Source organism: Bacillus rossius, chromosome 1 (genome assembly GCF_032445375.1).
Source record: "Bacillus rossius redtenbacheri isolate Brsri chromosome 1, Brsri_v3, whole genome shotgun sequence".
Lineage (NCBI taxonomy): Eukaryota > Metazoa > Arthropoda > Insecta > Phasmatodea > Bacillidae > Bacillus > Bacillus rossius.
This window is the reverse complement of record NC_086330.1, coordinates 155,895,650-155,915,145: the sequence shown is the minus strand read 5'-3', so window position 1 is coordinate 155,915,145 and position 19,496 is coordinate 155,895,650. Positions and strand designations below refer to the sequence as shown.

At 33.9% G+C, this 19,496-nt stretch overlaps 1 protein-coding gene across 21 annotated transcripts in view; it reads left to right on the top strand.

The window, feature by feature from the left end:
- The window catches only part of LOC134546323 (bromodomain-containing protein 3-like), a 363,730-nt gene that overhangs the window by 7,922 nt on the left and 336,312 nt on the right, over positions 1 to 19,496 (top strand). For all 21 annotated transcript variants that reach the window (XM_063389071.1, XM_063389068.1, XM_063389079.1 and 18 more), the window contains exon 3: positions 6,284 to 6,332. In XM_063389071.1, coding sequence (XP_063245141.1) covers positions 6,284 to 6,332 — 49 coding nt within the window. The remainder of the gene's footprint in view (positions 1 to 6,283; positions 6,333 to 19,496) is intronic.

Genomic DNA, 19,496 nt, shown 5'->3' with positions numbered 1-19,496 from the left:
ATTTTGGCGCCAAAATTTTATCAGTTTCAGACACTTGTTATTATCGTTGATTTGTTACTTAAATAATGTCTCTCAGATACCTAACTGATATTAATGGAATTTTATTAAGTCTCGAAGAACAATTCACATTCAGTGGGGTAGCCATATTTTGACCATAGAACATACAACCTTTCACACATAACTTCTTTGCCTCCAAAAGCAAAAACATGTTGACTATTCGTAGGTACCGAAATGATAACTCTTAAATGGACAGTTTGTAATTAAGTTTTGTGGTTCCACACAAACTCTGAGTATGAAGTCACAGGACTATATCCTAAAACAAAGCCGCAATCACTTGAGCCTTATTTTGGTGATAACCGACGACTGTGGTCGAAAATTCTAGTTTTAAAGTTCCAAACACGAAAAACAGATTGATTATATATGGTAGTGCTCGGTACACAGCCGTGAAATGCTCTCTTCAACTACATAACTTTATAATAAGTGAGCCAATGTCCCAATGCGTGGGCTATCAATACCTCATCCCTTCCATCTCTTTGATTTCACACAGAATTCGTGGGATTCCCATCAGATATTCTCACAGTCTGGGCTGTCTGTCTCTCTTGCATGGAGGTGACAGATTGTTTGAATTCCAACTCTGTCAGTCTCATCTTTTATCGAAGAGTGAAAAATAGTTGTTACGGGATTGAATCATTATAGTCTCATTTGAGTGTGCCTACTTGGCTTAGTAATCTACTATATAAAAGTAAGTCGGGTTTTCCTTCCTGACGCTATAACTCCAGAACGCACGAACCGATTCCCACGGTTTTGCAGTCGTTGGAAAGGTCTCGGGCTCCGTGAGGTTTATAGCAAAGAAAATTCCGGAAATACAGGAAATTGTTCAGGACAAACCAACATTTTAAGTAGATGGCGCCAGTGCGTGATACATTGTTTGACAGCTACTCATTGTTCTCTGCTCAGTTAATTTCATGTGACAAACCGGTATTGTGTTCACTGTGAAATTGTGAAAAAAAAAAAAAAAAAAGTTATTCGTTTCCTAACATTTCAATTGGAAACCATCAAATCAACTACTCATTGTTCTCTGCTCAGTTAATTTCATGTGACAAACCGGTATTATGTTTACTGTGAAATTGTGAAAAAAAAGAAAAAAAAATAAGTTATTCGTTTCCTAACATTTCAATTGGAAACCATCAAATCAACTACTCATCTGCTCAGTTAATTTCATGTGACAAACCGGTATTGTGTTTACTGTGAAATTGTGAAAAAAAAGTAAAAAAAAACATATAACGTACTAGCAAACCCGGCGAACTCCGTTTCGCCACCAAAGGAAAAATTTTATTTCATTTCACAACAGTAATGAATGAACAGTATTGCATCGCTTGCACATTCAAATGAATAATCCTGACATCCAAATAACCGATGAAATCTACAATGAAGGATTTATTCTCATTGTGGATCAATGCTTGACTATTGCAAACAAGCTACTGATTGAAGTAGGAATGATTGCGCCAAATCGATCAATGCACGATGCATTCAACCAAGAATTAAATTGAGAGCTTCAATACAATGTTGATACATTGCAGGAATTCGTTCGAAACATTAATGCAAGCGGTGGACAATAATACTGGTGGTCTATTCTTCCTGGACGCGCCTGGAGGAACAGGGAAAACATTTGTCATTTCATTGATTTTGGCCACTATTCGATCAAGATGTGAAATAGCTTTGGTGTTAGCATCATCTGGAATTGCGGCGACTCTTCTAGATGGCGGTCGTACTGCACATTCTGCGCTTAAGTTGCCACTCAATTTAAACACAATTGATACTCCAACATGCAATATTTCCCGATCCAGTGCAATGGGAAAATTGTTGATGCAATGCAAGCTCATTGTTTGGGATGAGTGCACAATGGCACATAAGAAATCACTTGAAGCACTTAACTTCACACTGAAGGATCTTCGGCGAAATAACATCATCTTTGGCGGCTTGATGATATTGTTGGCAGGCGATTTCAGGCAGACGTTGCCAGTAATTCCCCGTGGAACGCCTGCAGATGAATTGAATGCTTGCCTGAAGGCATCACCTTTATGGAATAACGTAAAAACATTATCGCTAACCACTAATATGAGAGTTCAACTTCAAAATGATCAAAGTGCTGCACAATTTTCCAAACAATTGTTAGATGTTGGAAATGGAAAAGTCCCAGTTGATGCGACATCTGGATTAATTACTCTTACCAACGACTTTTGCCGATTTGTAGACTCTCAATTAGCTCTTATTGAAAATGTTTTCCCAAACATTAGTGAGAATTATCAGAATTATGCTTGGTTAAGTCAACGAGCAATTCTTGCCGCAAAGAATAATGATGTACACACACTGAATTTCACCATTCAATCAAAAATTTCTGGCGATTTGGTGACATACAAATCCGTTGATTCCATAACAAATCCCTATGATGTAGTAAATTATCCAACGGAGTTTTTGAACTCTCTGGAGTTACCAGGATTTCCACCACATAACTTGCTACTCAAAGTTGGTACAGTTATTATGATATTGCGTAATTTGAATCCACCGCGACTTTGCAACGGTACTCGACTTTCGGTAAAAAGACATGCCGAATTTGATTGAGGCAACCATTATTAATGGAAAGTACGCAGGTGAAAATGTATGTATTCCTCTCGAATACCAATGATTTCGACTGATCTTCCGTTTGACTTCAAACGATTGGAATTTCCAGTTCGCCTTGCGTTCGCAATGACAATTAACAAGTCGCAAGGCCAATCGCTTAGTGTTTGTGGAATAAATTTAGAAAATCATTGTTTTTCACATGGGCAGTTATACGTTGCGTGTTCACGAGTTGGGAAACCATCCGCTTTGTTTGTGTTAACGTCAGACCAAAAAAACAAAAAATGTGGTTTACCAAAGAGCACTTCAATGAAACGGATAATTTGCGGACACGTATAACGCTTCGATTCAGTATTTACTTTGGATTCACTTTCATTTACTTAGAGAAGTTCAACTAAATAACACTTCATTTTTGTAATCGAAATGAATTCATTACTGTTGTGAAATGAAATAAAATTTTTCCTTTTCAAATATAAAACAAAAAAAATTTTTTCTTGATCTTTTAATCACCAAACGAAATGTTACGTAAAATGAAGCCATTTGGTGGCGAAACGGAGTTCGCCGGGTTTGCTAGTAAACATATAAAAATTATTTAAGGAAGTTTATTTATAATTATCATATATTGTTGTTTAGTGTCCGATGAAAAAAAAAATTGTTTTATAGTTTAAATTTAAACCTAGACAGTGGAATCAAAGTTATTAAAGATTTGAAAACTGTCTTAGGCTGTACAGTTATTTAGCATAAATTTGGAAATTAAATTTTTAAACAATTAGTGGAAAGTAAAGTTATTGTAGAAATAATAGTAAATTTGTAGTTTTTAAAATGTATGTTTACTGCTAATATTTGAAAGGTAGGAAAATTTGTTATTTAAATCTTTCAAGCTAGTTTTTAAAAATCTTTTCATTAACCATGAGCTAAATAGTGAAAAATTCGTATTCAGAGCTTCAATCAAAGATTAAAATAAAATTAACTGTTGAAGCAAAAGAAGAATAAGGCCAGAATGAGAAATTGCATAAATGAGGTTAAAACTTATAAATATGGTCAGAATAAAAAGAGGGTTTGCCAAAAGGTTTTACAATTTAAAGAGAAGAAAATAGATTAATTTCTAATACACGAGGCCCATGTGCTGTAAGAAGAAAAATGAAAGGAAAAATTAACAATAATCAAGATGGTAAGAAAATACATATTGGGAAATATGCTTTCTAATGACTTGAGAAATGCATTTATTGTATTTGCAGAATCAAAAATTTTATGCAAATTTAATTTTTTTGTTGGGGAAAATTAATCTTGTACTTTTTGAAAAATACTGAAAATTCACTTTTAAACACTTAGAATACTGCAAAATTAATGTTAAGGCCAGGTTTATAAACTGTACAAGAAATTCCAAATGTAAAAATGTAATGTAAGCTGGAAGCTCTATTTAATACGCAACATGGCATTTAACAGGTATCCTGTTACTGGCATCAACCCTTAATGCTATAAAATTCTTAGTATATACAGTCACTGTTCAGTATGTCTGAAGATCTTATTATTCTGTGCACGTCTTATGGGAAAGCACCCTTGGTAAATGTGCACTGTTCCTGCTACATTTCCTGTTCCACTATGTAAATATATATAATGGTCAGCTAGTTACTCTTCTTACAGAGGAGCTCCTCAAGATAATATGTCATGGTGCCCCTATCATGTTTTTTCTTAGGCACTGAAGTTGTGCCTAGATGTGTATAAAATTCAAATTTGCACAATACTGTTCGCATTTGTAATTTTTTTTAACACTGCGTTTCTGGATCTTAACAAAAACTGTTTTTGGGTATGCTTTTGTTTTTTCTCCATCACTAGTTAGCAGTCTAAAAACTATTGAACTTAATTCATGTAACAACTTTCAAAAAACATGGGTCTAAAAATTTGAAATGGCTCTATGAAACTTCTGAGCATTTTATTCAAAATACCAAAAACATTTGCCCCAAAACCATAAATATTGTTGTACTTATGAAACAATGCCCTAGAGTTAATGTTTTTTGTTTGTTATATGCTTTGAAGTGTAATGGCGATACTTCTAAGGGGATTTTTTTTGCTGGTTTGACAACTGCATGTAACTAGTGGACGGTAAATCATTACATGAATGTAATTAGAATGGAAAAATATCACTGAAATATAAATATCAGTGATTATCACAGGTTTTCCGTTAGTCCGTTTTAAACTGATATAATTACTAAAAACGGCAGGCTTGCATTACTGTTTTTAAACACAGATGTTGTCATGTTTCTAGAATGACCCTTCCATCTGATGTTCTTCCAATGGGAAAAAACTCGTAAATATCCTAGCTAAAAATGCCATCTTACCATGTATCACTCTATTCTTTAATTTAACTTTATTGTTGACCAACAGCTGTACACCAATTACTAAACAGCACTGTTGAGATTACGGAAGGTAAAGGTACATGTTAAGGTATCTGTCTAGGCAGGAATGTATTTGTGTTAATGAGGCGGAATGTATTGCGATGTTCGCTGGTACATCTAACGTGGTATCACCTCTAAGTATAATGCTTTGAACTGGCGCACTATTTTTTCGTCTATAAGGAAGTTATGATCAGAGTGGTGACCATATTTTATGTATCTATGTGCTTTTAAGAATCTTTACCAAGAGTTTCAAACCTAAAAGTTACTCTTAAAACACTCTTTTTTAGCCATTTTCATGGTTAAAAAAATAGTTAGTAAAAACTAAATTCAGAAACATCTGCATTCTGACTTCAGTATATTCCTAAATGCTTTTGTAAAGATACACCACGTATATTTTTTGAAGCTTTGCATAATGTATGTGTGTCCATGTGTGTGATTCTGAAATGCACTGAGTTTTCTTTCACTTAGGATTTTATTTTATGATGTTGACCTAACTTAAAATCTGTTTGTTTCTTGGTTATGACTTGAAAAATTCATAGTTTATTACAATTTATCAAAAGGTTAATAAATTATACAACAGTAATAAACCAATATTAAATTAACCTATTTAAAAGGTATGACTTTTTTGCAATTCAAACTCACACGAACACATTTATTACTGTAGATTTCTTGATTAATTAAATGTTTTTTTTTTACGATAAGGTATATATCCCAAGTAGCCTATGAAAATAAATGAACTGGGCAATTAGAACCTTCTGGCACTCCCTCGTGTTTGGGGAACTTGTAAAATGACTCTAGTTGTTCTGTTAATATTAGAGAATACCACAACACTACCAGCAGGCGGAAAACCAGACAACGCTCATGCCTACCGCCTACTGTCAGTGTGCATTTGGGTAGGCAGTGCAGTTTGGGCCATTGTCTTCCTCCGAGACAATCCATTAGTTTTAGGGCTGGGTCGGACTGGTGGTTTGAAAATAAGGGATGTGTGGATGATTTTACTAGCCAGTGTGACAGAGGGTTGAGTCCTGATTCATTCCTTCAACCCAGTATTCCTTGAGATACTACTGTAAAGCTTAATCTAGGTAAAATTTACTTTAAATGTTTGCTTGTGGAATGCAATTCTAAGGGATAAGTAGGATTAAATATGTCTGCTCCACTATCCAAGTAAATTTTACCATAAATGTTTGCTGCTACTGAAATGCAAACAGTCCAAATTTCTTTATATAAATGTTGCCTGTTTCTAATAATTCATTTGTTTTCCTCCTTAGGTGGAAGCCAGAAATGCAGCAGGTTGAAACAATATCCCAGAATAATACAGTGAGTATTATTTACTGTTGTAACTATGACTGGGATCTTCCTGTTTAGTGATTCAGATACAAGATTTTAAAAATACAGTGATTGGTAAACTAAATAAGCACTGATAAATAATTTGATGTAGAGTTAAATTTTATTTTTGTTGGAATAGCACTCAGTTCCTGTTCTTTATAGGTTTTGTATATGCTTCTTTAACTCCTTTGGCAATAACTATTCTATGAGTACAATTAAAATATTAATGTAATCAAAGTATAATAAAGGCTGTTATTTCCCCAACTTTGGTTTAGTTATTGTTTAAAATATTTGTTTTTGTGCCAAGTGTTTTCTCATGATTTATGTTTTCAAGTTTTGTGTCTGCACCTTTGTAGGGATTTATTGAAATACTAATGAAGGAACTATTGTTTTGGCTAACAATTGGTGCAGTATATGGGTTACTAATCACTCCTGCAGGTGTTGGTTTTTATCATAAATTATGTAATTTTATCACTTAAAGAACTTATGATACAGTCCAGTTATTGATACGTCTAAAGATGCTCTTACAGTAAGTCCTCGGTTTACGTCGGGGTTACGTTCCTGAAAACCGCGACGTAAATAGAAACGACGCAAAATGAGCCATGTTTCATGCCACCGGCCGACCACGGCCCAAGGTCGGCCGGAAGCGCTGGCATACAGACGTGACAACGGGCAATTTTATCAGCAAATGACAACTGACAGCGTGGGAAACAAGTCCAACTAGTACTTCTCAGCTTTATAGAATGGTTATTTAACCAGCTGCTTTATTACCTTTATTGATTGAAATATAAAAACAGATATATAGTACATACTGTACGTAAAAGCAGGAAGCGTCCCTCATGATGTATGATAAGATAAGGCGGTGAACGTGTAGCTTACGCTACATAGCATAAATTAACTACCGAAGGAAACAAAGAATTATAAACAAATTATATACGGTGTTTTGGTTAAAATAAAGATTTACGGTCATTGTAAACGACGTTATTGTGAATCGGCGACAACAAATTGAAACATGAGTACTCAAACATTAGCGACGTTAATCCGAAACGACGTAAATCGGTACGACGTAAATAGAGGACTTACTGTACTTATTAAATTAATTCTTTTAATGGTTATCATTTATTGTTATTTTTTCTTTCTATTGTGGTTACAACATTTTTTTTTAATCTTTTATAATTTGAAATATCAGCATAATGTTCGAAGAAACATCTCAATAATATGTAATAGAAGTTGACAGTTGGGTAATTCATTGTGAAATCACCTAAGTGCGGTTGCATGACTATTTAATTTAATTTTTAATTTTATACCATAGATGTACCAACTATTGAACAGTACAAAACAAATTTTTTAAATTTTTTATGGGCAGCCATATTGAAATTAGGCTTAATTTTTCTACACGGAGACGTATGAAAATGTGTGTATTTTAGGGTTTCGGAAAAGTAATGCTGTACTTTGTCTATTACAATTAAAACATTCTGGGGTATCATGTAAGGTATATACATGCAAACAAGCATTTAAGGTACTAGGGGAAAATGGGACTTAAAAGTGTGCCAAAAAATGAGCAAAATGACCAAATTCAAGGTCGTACTGATGGTGAAGGGATATGAACCACTGACTGGCAATTTTTCTTCAAGAACTATGACTAATAGGGGTCACATCCATGTAGAAGCAAAGACTGGATTGTAAGCCCTTGTTGCGTTTGTTTATGTTAAAGTTGCAACATTTCACAAAAATCAAAATTTCAAGGTCAAATAACTGTTGGGAAGGGGGGGGGGGGACCTGCCAAAAATTACAGGTTTTGGGCTGACATACCTCTACTGGTACTCAACAAAACCTACAAGTTTCATTTTGTGGTTTACTGTGGTTTCTTAGCTATAGGCTCTCAAAGGTGTACAGAAATTCACTTGTTTGCTTTCCCATTAAATATATACAATTGCAGATTTTTGCTATATACTTATGATCCAAATAAATTATATAAGTTTCCAAAAGCTTAGTAGTGTAATCAGTGGCGGTTATTGCATTAGAGCACACTCGCACGTGAACCCCCTCGCCTCATTTAAATAGGCGCCTACTGTAATATTTAAATATCATACACATCGAATAATAAATAAATGCAACCCATTTGGTCTTATAACCATTAGCAATATTTTCCAAAACCGCCGCTATAGAGTAAGCGCAGCTTGCTGCTGCTTTGTTTGCTGGGATAGCACGTGCGATGGTGTAAAATTTAATAAAATAGTAATGCAACCCGATAATTTAAATTTGGGTGATTTCACATGGAATGACCCAGTTAAAAAGGTTCAATAATGTTTTTTTCTATTATGTGAGCAGATGTTTAGTGCCAGAACATATTGCAATGCTGGTTTAAGCTACTCTGATTTTGTGCTCACTTGGTTTATAAGTTGTTTCACTGGTAGATAAGAAGACATACAACTTTATTGTTTTAGCACATCTGGATAAGATAGTTTTTCTTTTTTTCATATTGTATGCTTGAGTATTACTGCAGTGTCAGTTCTTTAAGATTTATTTTCATTGGGAAGTGAAGTGTATTTCATAAGCTAATTGAATAAACTCAAAAGAATATAGTATACAAAAAAGCTTATTTTTTTCCTTCTTAAAACCATCCCATCTATGAAAGGTGGCCTAGATTATTGAAAACCTCAACTGTTCACTATTTTAAATTAACAGGGGAACTCAATTCAATCATGCAGGGTATCCAACTAGTTGCATTTGAAGACAAGTTTTTTTACATGATATTTAGGGTCTACACAATCCATGGCTTTTTTTACATCACAGAAACATACATTACTGTTTTTTATCACATTTTATGCTATAATCATTTTTTTAAAAGTAGGGGTGCAATTTTAATGCAAGAAAAGCATTTTTGTTAGGTTTTTCCTAACAAGAAAAATATGTTTTATGGAAAGTACATTTAATTAAAAGGCATAGTATACAAAAGCATGCCAAGCAATATAAATTAACCATTTAATAATTTGTTAAAAAAATCTTTGATTATGCATACATGGTCATTCACGAGCCTTTTTTCCAGTGTAATCTACAAGAGAGAAAACAAAAATTATTAAATTTATATTATAAGTATTTTGAATTAGAGGTGGGACGATACCACATTTTCGATACTCGATTCTATATTGTTTTTCCAGTTCGATACTCCAGGTAAAAATATTTTCCTATTAAGTAATAATTTTTACAAATAACATAAATTATTTTTAAACTATATAAATTCCCTCTTTATTACAAAAATACAAACTGCAAACAACTTTAAAGACTTGAGTATAAAAATCAATATAAAAAACAGAAGTGAAATACAAAATGAGAAACAGTGGCCTTACAAAATGTTAAGAAGTCCTTTCTTGGAGGGGGGGGGGGAAAGTCACCAAGCCTAAATTAGAAATAAAAAAAATTTAGGCTATTGTAAAAAGAAAATCAGAAATTTTTGCTTGTTTGTTTCATTTTATAAACAACTTTATGCAACAGAACAATTTTCAATAAAATTTTAACTTGAGAAACATAAATTACAAAACAATCCGATCATAAGAAAACAATAACAAACGGGTACATTCAGTTCAAAGATTAATGAATGCACAAAATATGAGATCTGTGCCTTGGTAAAGCGCGTGCACCATTTTCATAATCATTGCTAGTTTGCTCCACTGGTCTCGCTTGATGCTACTAGCGAAGTGCACAGTCTTCCTGATACTATCCATATGATAAAGTTATTTTCTTAAGTTTGCAAAGGTAAACAATGAACGTTTTTCAAAATAAAAGCATTAAAACGTAGTTTATCAGGAGGAATATTAACAAATAATTTGTGCATTTTTGGACTTTTCCGCTTTATAAAAACGTATGAAACGGGAAATTATACGGATTTTATAAGTGTATGTTCCGGGAAAGTAAACCATTGTAAATATAGTACTTTCGGCGGGACCAAAATTAATCTGCGTATGACACGGGAAAATGTAGAAACAGGATTGTATCATCGAGGTATTACTGTAGTTGTATTTTGTACGATGGCGACTGAAAACTTAATTCAATAAAAATGAACAAGCATTCCGGTATCGAAAAAATGTATCGAACTTACAGTTTCGATACTCGATTCTTTGCGATACCGTCAAGTATCGAAGGTATCGAGGTATCGAAGTATCGAAAATCCCATCACTATTTTAAATAAAATACAGTGATGGTATATTAATAATTTAAGTCACCAGACTTACTTTGCATTACTTATTTCCATACTTGATGAAAAGTTGCTTCCACTGAGGTTGTCATAATTGTCAGTTGCCACCTCATTGTCAGATGCGATGATCTGAATTCCAATCAATAGCATTAGAGATACCTGTTTTCTTGAAGCTATTGATTACAAGTTCAAAAACATTTGGTTCCAGCTTGCAATTATCCACTCTCACACTATTTCCAATGACTGCCTTTTCAGTGTTCACGTGAGAGTTTGCGCATGTTCGCCAGTCAACATCCATTCTGCATATAACTGTGTAAATTGTCTTTGTAAGGCTTGTTCATGCCCATTTCAAGTGGTTGTAAAACTGACTGACATCAGGCCACCTGGCCACCTCAGTTTTTCCTTCTTTGATTATTTTATTCATGAGCTCAACAAGATAACCTCATAAAGATGGCAGTTTCTATAATGCTTCCAGATGATTCCACACACACCACCCAGTCCAACATTAACTTTTTGTACATCCACCCTTTCTCTTGAACAAGTACAAGTATTCCACACAGAAATAATCTCCATTGGCAATTAGGGCTGGGCAATTAATCGAAAATTACGGTTTCGATTCGATTCCATAAATAATTGAAATCGTATCTTTCGTTTAAATTAAGATTCGAAAAATTCAAATTTTGGCTAGGTCATTTGCATGGTGACAATTTCCCAACATTCAGTTTATTTTGCACATAAAGGTGTGGAATATAACTATGTATGTACGTAAAACCTCAACGAATATTCCATTTAGCAACGTTCTTCCTATGTACTACGAACTTTGGTACTGCCTAACAATCATGATACATAATGCACTTTTAACTCTCATCCTGTAAATAACAACACTCATTTTGTTCAAAATAGGAAAAATTCTTTTTACTATAAACTGCCGACATACACATTATTATGCAATTGGAAAGTCCTCGAAACAATTGTAAAATACGTTTTCATTTCTGGGATGTGATTATAACCTCGATCACTGAAAGCAGTAAATAAATAAGCTCTAAGTACATTAGCTTCATAGATAGAATACCGATGTGCATGCAACACATCCCACAAAATGGCTTCCGAATTGAGTGCCTGCAACTTAAGCGCTAATGGTGGCAGACTTTAGTACCGTGGCTTGGACATAAAAAACGTCCGACATCAAAGCTGTGCATACAACAGTAGTCGTTGCACTTTATCTGTGATAACCACTTTTTTTTTGTTTCGGGGATCCGGTACCGTGTATTTTGTTTATGTATTTTAAGGACGTAAGTTTGATAGCTACATATGTGGTAATTGTGTTCTTTGTCTTTACATATATTCCTCAACTGCAGTATCACGCATATCGACGGCGACATTAATGGAAAATGCAAGTGTGATAGTTCTGTAGCAATGAGAAATGACCCATTATGTTTTTTTTTCTTTTAACATGTACAATACCGTGTTGAGTTTCTAGCGTGAAAACAATCTTTGTTTTGATTGCAGAAATGAGTGAAAACGTGAAAGGTGTATTTAAACCTTGAAGTGCAATTTGGAAATTTTACGAAAAAGTGTCCGAAACTCATTCAAAATGCAAACATGCGGCAACAAACTTAAACAAGTTCACGGGAGCACAACCAGCATGGCGAAACATCTCGCAAAACACACAGACGTATATTCAGAATTTTTAAAATTGCAATCTCAAATGAAATCTGTGGTACTTTCATCTTCATCTGTACCCAAACATAAAATTGTCCAGCAGACATTGCAAACTGCATTATCTAGGCAAGAAAAATGCTAATGATCATCCCAGAGCAGTTTCCATTACTAATGCAATACCTAGGCAAAATGTTGGCAACAGATCTTCAACCTTTCAGCATGGTCCAAGATGCAGGTTTTAGAGACCTCATGTCACTGGTCGAACCAAAATATAGGTTGCCTGACTGTAGAACATTTGCAAGGTGTGTGATTCCAGATCTTTATGAACATCATCTTGAAAGAATAAAAACAAAACTGGCAACAGACATTGACAACGGAGTAAATGCCATAGCTTTAACCACAGACATGTGGACTTCACGAAGTAATGATTCTTTCTTATCATTAACAGCTCACTACCTTGATGAAAATTTTGTACCTTCACATTTGATGCTGGGAAATTCTCCCTTCACAGGCGAACACACTGGAACTGCAATTGCACATACCTTAACTGGAATGTTAACATTCCAAACTCGCTACCAGTATATGTTGTGTCTGACAATGCCAGAAACATCAAGTTGGCATTGTCAAAGACCCCTTGGACTGCCTTCAGTTGTCTGGGTCATACATTACAACTGGCAATCAATGATGCAAAGAAAGAAATTCCTGGAATTGAGACTCTTTGCAAGAAAGCTCATGCAATTGTTGGGCACTACAGACGCAGCACAAAAGCCCGTCAACGACTCCACGATCTTCAAGTTTTAATGAAAAAATCTGAACACGAGTTAATTCAAGAAGTTGAAACTCGCTGGAATAGTGAATTTTCCATGTTGCAGAGACTTGCTGAACAAAAAGAAACAATTTCAGCAGAAACTGCATCATCTGGATCCATTGACAATTTGAATTTAAATGAATGGAAACTAGCTGAAGGTGTAGTTAAGGTCCTTGAACCTCTAAATCGTGCAACTCTAGAATTCTGTAGCCAGAATTTCCCAACAATTTCAATGATTATACCCATCATATATGGTATAAGAAATATGCTACATTGTTTTGTATCAAAAGCAGAGTTGGGAGATGGAATTTTTTTTGCCAGGAATCTGTCGAAGGCTATGTTATCAAGGTTTACACATATTAAACTGACGGAAGAATATGTCGCAGGCATGATTCTTGACCCCAGGTTTAAAGCAGTTCTACTTGAAGCTCACGAACGATAAAAGGCAATTGCTTTTATAAAGCGTATTATTCATTTTCATAAGAATGTTAATGTGCCTGCCGAGTGCATTGGCGTACAGACAGGACAAATTGAATGTCAGGCTGGGTCATCTGTAAATATTTGGAGCAATTTTCGAGGAACAATGTGCCAAGAATGAATCTTGTTTCGTTGAAGCATTCAGTTATCCGGTGGAGCATGAGATATCAAGATACCTCAATGAACCTGTTGAGAGAGAAAGACATATTAACACATACGACTGGTGGAGAGAAAACAAGACTATACAAATATTTGTCAGCTGCTGCCAGGAGATTCCTATGCATTCCTGCAACATCAGTTCCCAGTGAACGTTTGTTTTCTGCTGCTGGAAACATTGTAACATCTCGAAGGCAATGACTCTCGCCAGATGTTGAATAGTTATTGTTTTTACATGAAAACATAAATGCTAATTAGCAATAAAACTGATAGTGTCAATAAAAGTGGAATAATTGATTTCTTATTCTGTTTATTTATAGAAAATAATATGTATGCTTTTGAGTAATGTACATTATTTCCAAGTACCAGTTTAAAGGGCATTTATCTTCAAATATGTAAGAAATTAGGGTAAGTAATATCATTTGTTTGTAATATTGGTTAAGAAATATATATCTGAAGATTAAAGAATGTTTGCCTACATTGTTATTAACTTTTTTACACTTTTGTACCTTATGCATTTGTTCTAGAATTAAGGAATCGAATCAAAATTTAAATTTCAATTTTTTTACAGTAATTTGGATCGGAATCGAATTGAAATGAAATCTGTGGAATCGCCCAGCCCTATTGGCAATGTTTTACATTAAAAATATCTGCTGTTATTGCCCACATTGCTGTGCATCACGACTTCTTGTTTCCCATGTTCTTACTGAAATGCTTTCTGCATTTTTATTACAAATTATAGTCTTACAGGGTGTCTACTAGGTCACGAAAGTCACGAAAAAGTCACCATTTTTAAGTATATTTTGGTAAAAGTCACGAAAATATTAATTACAAGGCTAATGTGAATTTTGTGCACTGATCTTGTAAATACCATATTTTTTGTGCTTTTGGCAGCTTGCATTTTCAGGAAAATCATCACATAAGATATTCCTGCACATTACATTTTCCCGTGTTTAACTAGGCCAGTCGTGCCATTTTCGCCATAAGACGTTTGCTTTAAAATCCCATTCAAAATGTCTCTTACAGCTTCTATTCTCCTACGTGCAACGTCATAATTTTCACATATAATGCAGAGAAAATTTTAATAATAGCGATTTGCTCTTCTTTATTTAAAAAAAAAAGTCCATTAGAATGCTGTGAAAACGTAATTTATTCAATTCTCGTACCTTACACGCTAAAAAAAAAGTGGTATTCGTTCCGTGGCGGCCACGGCGTAGTCAGTTTCATTCTTACTCTACAGAGCGCACAACGATCGCACATAATCGATTGTAGCTGTCAAGGCGTCAATGCGTGCGACCCACGTCCATATCAATAAATTGTTAGCCAAATGGCGAGCGTTCATAATCGAAATTATAGCGTTGAGTTCGTTTGTTTACTGCTTGCTTGTGTGTACGAAACGTAAATTTATGTTTGGCTAGGATAAAAGAAAGCCAAAAATTTGCGCACATAATGTGTGATGTATTTTCGTGTTTTGGTTTTTTTAGCGACTATGTTTACAAATTACAAAAAAATCCGTAAATTGCCGCCACATTTTATTTTCCAACTGAAATCATTGTCGAAGAGGTTAAAGTGCTACGGAATGGAATTGTAATATTTTCTATGATATAATATGCTGAAAATGTTTGCCAACAAATGTTAACGTGTTTTAGCGCTTAAAGTCCGACGAAAAAATGGCATGAGGGAATGCAGATCTAATTAATTTTATTCAATTAAGTTTCAAACTAACCTTAATTTGTTAACTTTGTATATTTTTGCATGCTTTTACTGCAACTACATGCTAATAATTTTATTTTTAGTGTTAATTGAATGAAAAGTAACTAAGAAAAAGAAAATGCATGGCAAATGTTTTTTAAAGAATATTGGCTCTCAGATGAAAATGATAGGTTTTCAAAGTGGTTGCGTCCTGTTAAAGATGACTAGTACAAGGCATTTTGCACACTCTGTAAATCGAAGTTTGATGTAAGTCACAGTGGTTTGTCATCTGTGAAGGTTCATGAAGCAGGAAAAAACATCTGGAGTTGTCTTCTGCCATACTACAAAGTAAACAATCAACTCTTAAGTTTTTTGAAGGTTGACAAGCTCACATATTTGGGTCAGGAAAAAGATACTACACCTTCCACTTCAAGTAGTTCAGGAACCATGACTACTATTGATAAATCATTTACTGAATGTTCAACTCCTTCAAATTCAAAGTCACAACATTTCCCAGGTTCTTTAAATAAATATTGTGTTGATGAGAATGTGTGGAAAGCAGAAATATTGTGGTCACTTAATAAGGTAATGACACACACATCTGACAGAGGTTCATGCGCTACTAGTATTTTTGTTCCCCATAATGTTCCCAGACAGTGTTATAGCACAAAAATTCAAAATGCAGAAGGATAAAATTGGTTATGTGACAACCTTTGGCCTTAGCCCTTTTTTTCAAGATTAATTTTATAACATTTAAAAATTATACCGTTTTGACAAGTTTCGTGGTCACACTTTAGTAGAAATTATCATGAAAAAGTCACTAATTTTTATTTTTGTAACTCAGTAGACACCCTGTGTTATATTGGTTTTTACTGAAACACTTTCTGCATTTTTATTGCGAATTATAGTGTTTCTTATCACATTAAAATAGATAGGTGTCTGTCTAGTCTGCATTGCCAATTTAAAAAAGCTTTTGGATTATGAATCTGTGGTTTATCACAATTTTGTCAGTGTAAACTGCAAGATGTTTTTAACACTCTGTAGTTCTAAGTACACTCAAATTTTTGTTTGTATTGTATGAATCTCTCAACCCAGCCTACAGATGTATTGAACGGACTTAATATTGTTTTATCTTGCTATTCCCGGGCCTTCCCTGAAGCATGCACAAGCGTTATTTCTAGGTTCATGCACGTTTTCCGAGCACATTTGGATTGACTTCCGGAAACTCCAGTTGCTTTGGTCCATGAAAAGTTGTGTCCAACATGGGTTATACTTGTTTTGTTTTTTGTTTCCTCCAATTTCTCACTAATTTTTCATTAACTGAAAATTTATGGCTAGCTGTTGTGTTTCCATGTTGTTCAACATGAACAATTTGAAGCGTGTGCTGTAATTACAGTATTTTTTCATAATAGCTACATCCCGCCTTAAAAATTGATTGCAGTCGCACAGTGCATTGTTCTGTGATCTTTGGCAAATAATGTTTACTGCCTACAAAGCTTTCAGAATCTAACAGTGGGACCAAAACCATCATGCAATTTGTATGCGAGAATTTGGTTTTCTTAATTTTTATGCCCTCAAATAACAATGTGATGATTATGCGAGTGCGCTAAAACATGGTATTTCTTAATCATTCATACAAACAATTTTCATTACTGACATTTATCTGCTTTACAAAGCTGCTAACTGGACACTGGCAATGAAACTTAATTGTACCAAATATGAATTGTAATTGCAGTCTGTCATGAAATAGAAATCACAGATTTCATTATTTCTCTGCCTTATATAAATAAACAGCTGGAGAAGATAGCATCAGAAACGGGAAGAACAACAAAATTGCAGTGAGCACAAATGAGAAATCATAAATTGATTTTCAGATGTATTCACTGCCAGTTTGTTGATTTTCCAAAGATACACATTTGAATACACATGTAGAATTAAAACTTTCATCTCTTATTTTCAATCAATATTTTGGCATCTAAAATTCACTTTTTAAATGTACTCATGATTAATTATAATGTACATATTCAGAAATATTGTCTAGATTTGTTAAGTTTTTACATGTTTTTATTTTTTTCCTAAAGCATTAATAAAATTTTTTTAAACCAGACATTAAACTATTGTTTAGTATCATTAAGATTGTTATATTTAAATGTGAGTTTGACTTATATAAATTAAATAAGAACAAGAATATTTGTTGATAAATTAAAAATTTTGACACTCCTAACAATTTTTTGAAAATTTTGTTATCCAAAATAGTGCAACATCATCTCTGATTGTGAAGTAAAATCTTGAGGTTTTCATAAAATTTGTTTGTGTTGATTGGTATACAGGTTGTATTTGTGAATAAGGTGATTTAACAATACTGGCTTATGTGGGGAAAATCGTGCCACTGTAATCTTGCAGCTAAAGTGAAATTGTTTAATCAGAACTAAGGAAATTGTAAATCATGTTTTCTTTAAAAATATTTGACAAAAAGACAGTTGTGTCACTACTCAGCATTAATTTTGGAGGAAGTGTAACAGACTTGTAGTGGTACTGTTTCATCAACCCCTGATATTAGAACATAGGTTAAAATATCTACACTAAAGAAATGTTCTTTTGTTAATAATGACATTATATGTTTACATTATAACAGAACTCCAGTTAGCTCTAATTGGTCTGACTGTTAGATACTTAACAAAGTTTTTTAAGTTAAATAAAATTACTGTGAATGATCCTTGTCTGTCAAGACACATATTGGATTAAACTGTTTTTCATTCTCCTTCCCTGAAAAGTAACAAAGCACAATGGTGGTCATCTTCTGACTAATGAAATACACTGTCCAGATTATTCACCTAAATATCACAAGAAAGTTCTCTACTTCTAAAACAATTATGTTTGAAATGGTACATAAATATCCAACAAAAAAAGTTATTTATTACCAAAATTAAATCCTGAGATCTTTTATCATGCACAGTACAGCCAAAGGACACCAACCTCTTAACAATTACGAAATGACCCACGTTTGTCTCTTGGGCTCAAACTGACCACTGGTCAATGAAATCTAAATAAAAAGTTCCTTGATTAGCTTTTGTCTGCAACACAAGACACAAAATTTGCTTCAATTAGTATTAAAATTTATTTTTGAGCCATCACCCAACTGCGGTTTTCAGCACTGAACACATGACTACTGGATGATGTGACTACCTCCATCCACGTTCATATTTCCAACCTCTGTGTCTCTTTTCTAATTCTGATACATTTGTCCTTAATGCTGGGTGGGGTACTACAGTTTCTGTTTATCTTGCACTTCATGGCATCACCTGTTTCTCTTAGCAGCAACTCTTACATGGTATGTATGATGAAACTAACACAAACTTTCAAAATACAATCAACAATACAAGAAACTTACATTCAGCTACCTCTTAACCTAACCTGCATGCTGAAATGGTTAAAAATGAATTACATTAAGGGCTTTTATGTAAGCAAATCATCTAAAAAATACTTTTAAAAATTAACTAATAGATATATGAACACCAAAATAAATTGCTGACACACAAATACTTATTAAAAGAATAAACAGCTATTATTTACATCATACCAGTAAACCTAACTATGCATCATCTTTAATTATAAACATATAATAAATATTGATTGAAAGGTTTAATAATTTGGGAAAAGAACTAATTTAATTGATCATGTTTTCTTCAAAAATGCTTCCAGTTTAGCTATTTTTGAGAGACGTATAATGTTTAAGCATGTAATTAATTTTCCTGACGTATGTTTTTTTGGGATTTAATCAACCAAGCACTTTTTTAATTACATGATAACTTTTTTTCATAATGGTTACAGTGGCAATGACTGACATACTCATGTACAATTACCTCAGGCATGCTGCTGCTTTGGGCATCTGCTAGTTCAGATTATTCTGTGATTCATTCAGCAATGAACGTGTTAGTTTCGTATCCAGGGACCTCGTTGGCATTGGCACAGTAGTTGTGCATACAAATAGTACTCACATCTTGCCAGGAGTGTGATTTTATATGTTACAGCCACATCCTTTGCAATTGAGGGTAGTGTTTAACAATTTTGGGTAATTATTTCATGGATAAATGCCAGATAAATGTATGTGATCATTCATGACATGAAGTTGGGCCTGACCACATTGCCTGTCAGCAATGCAAGA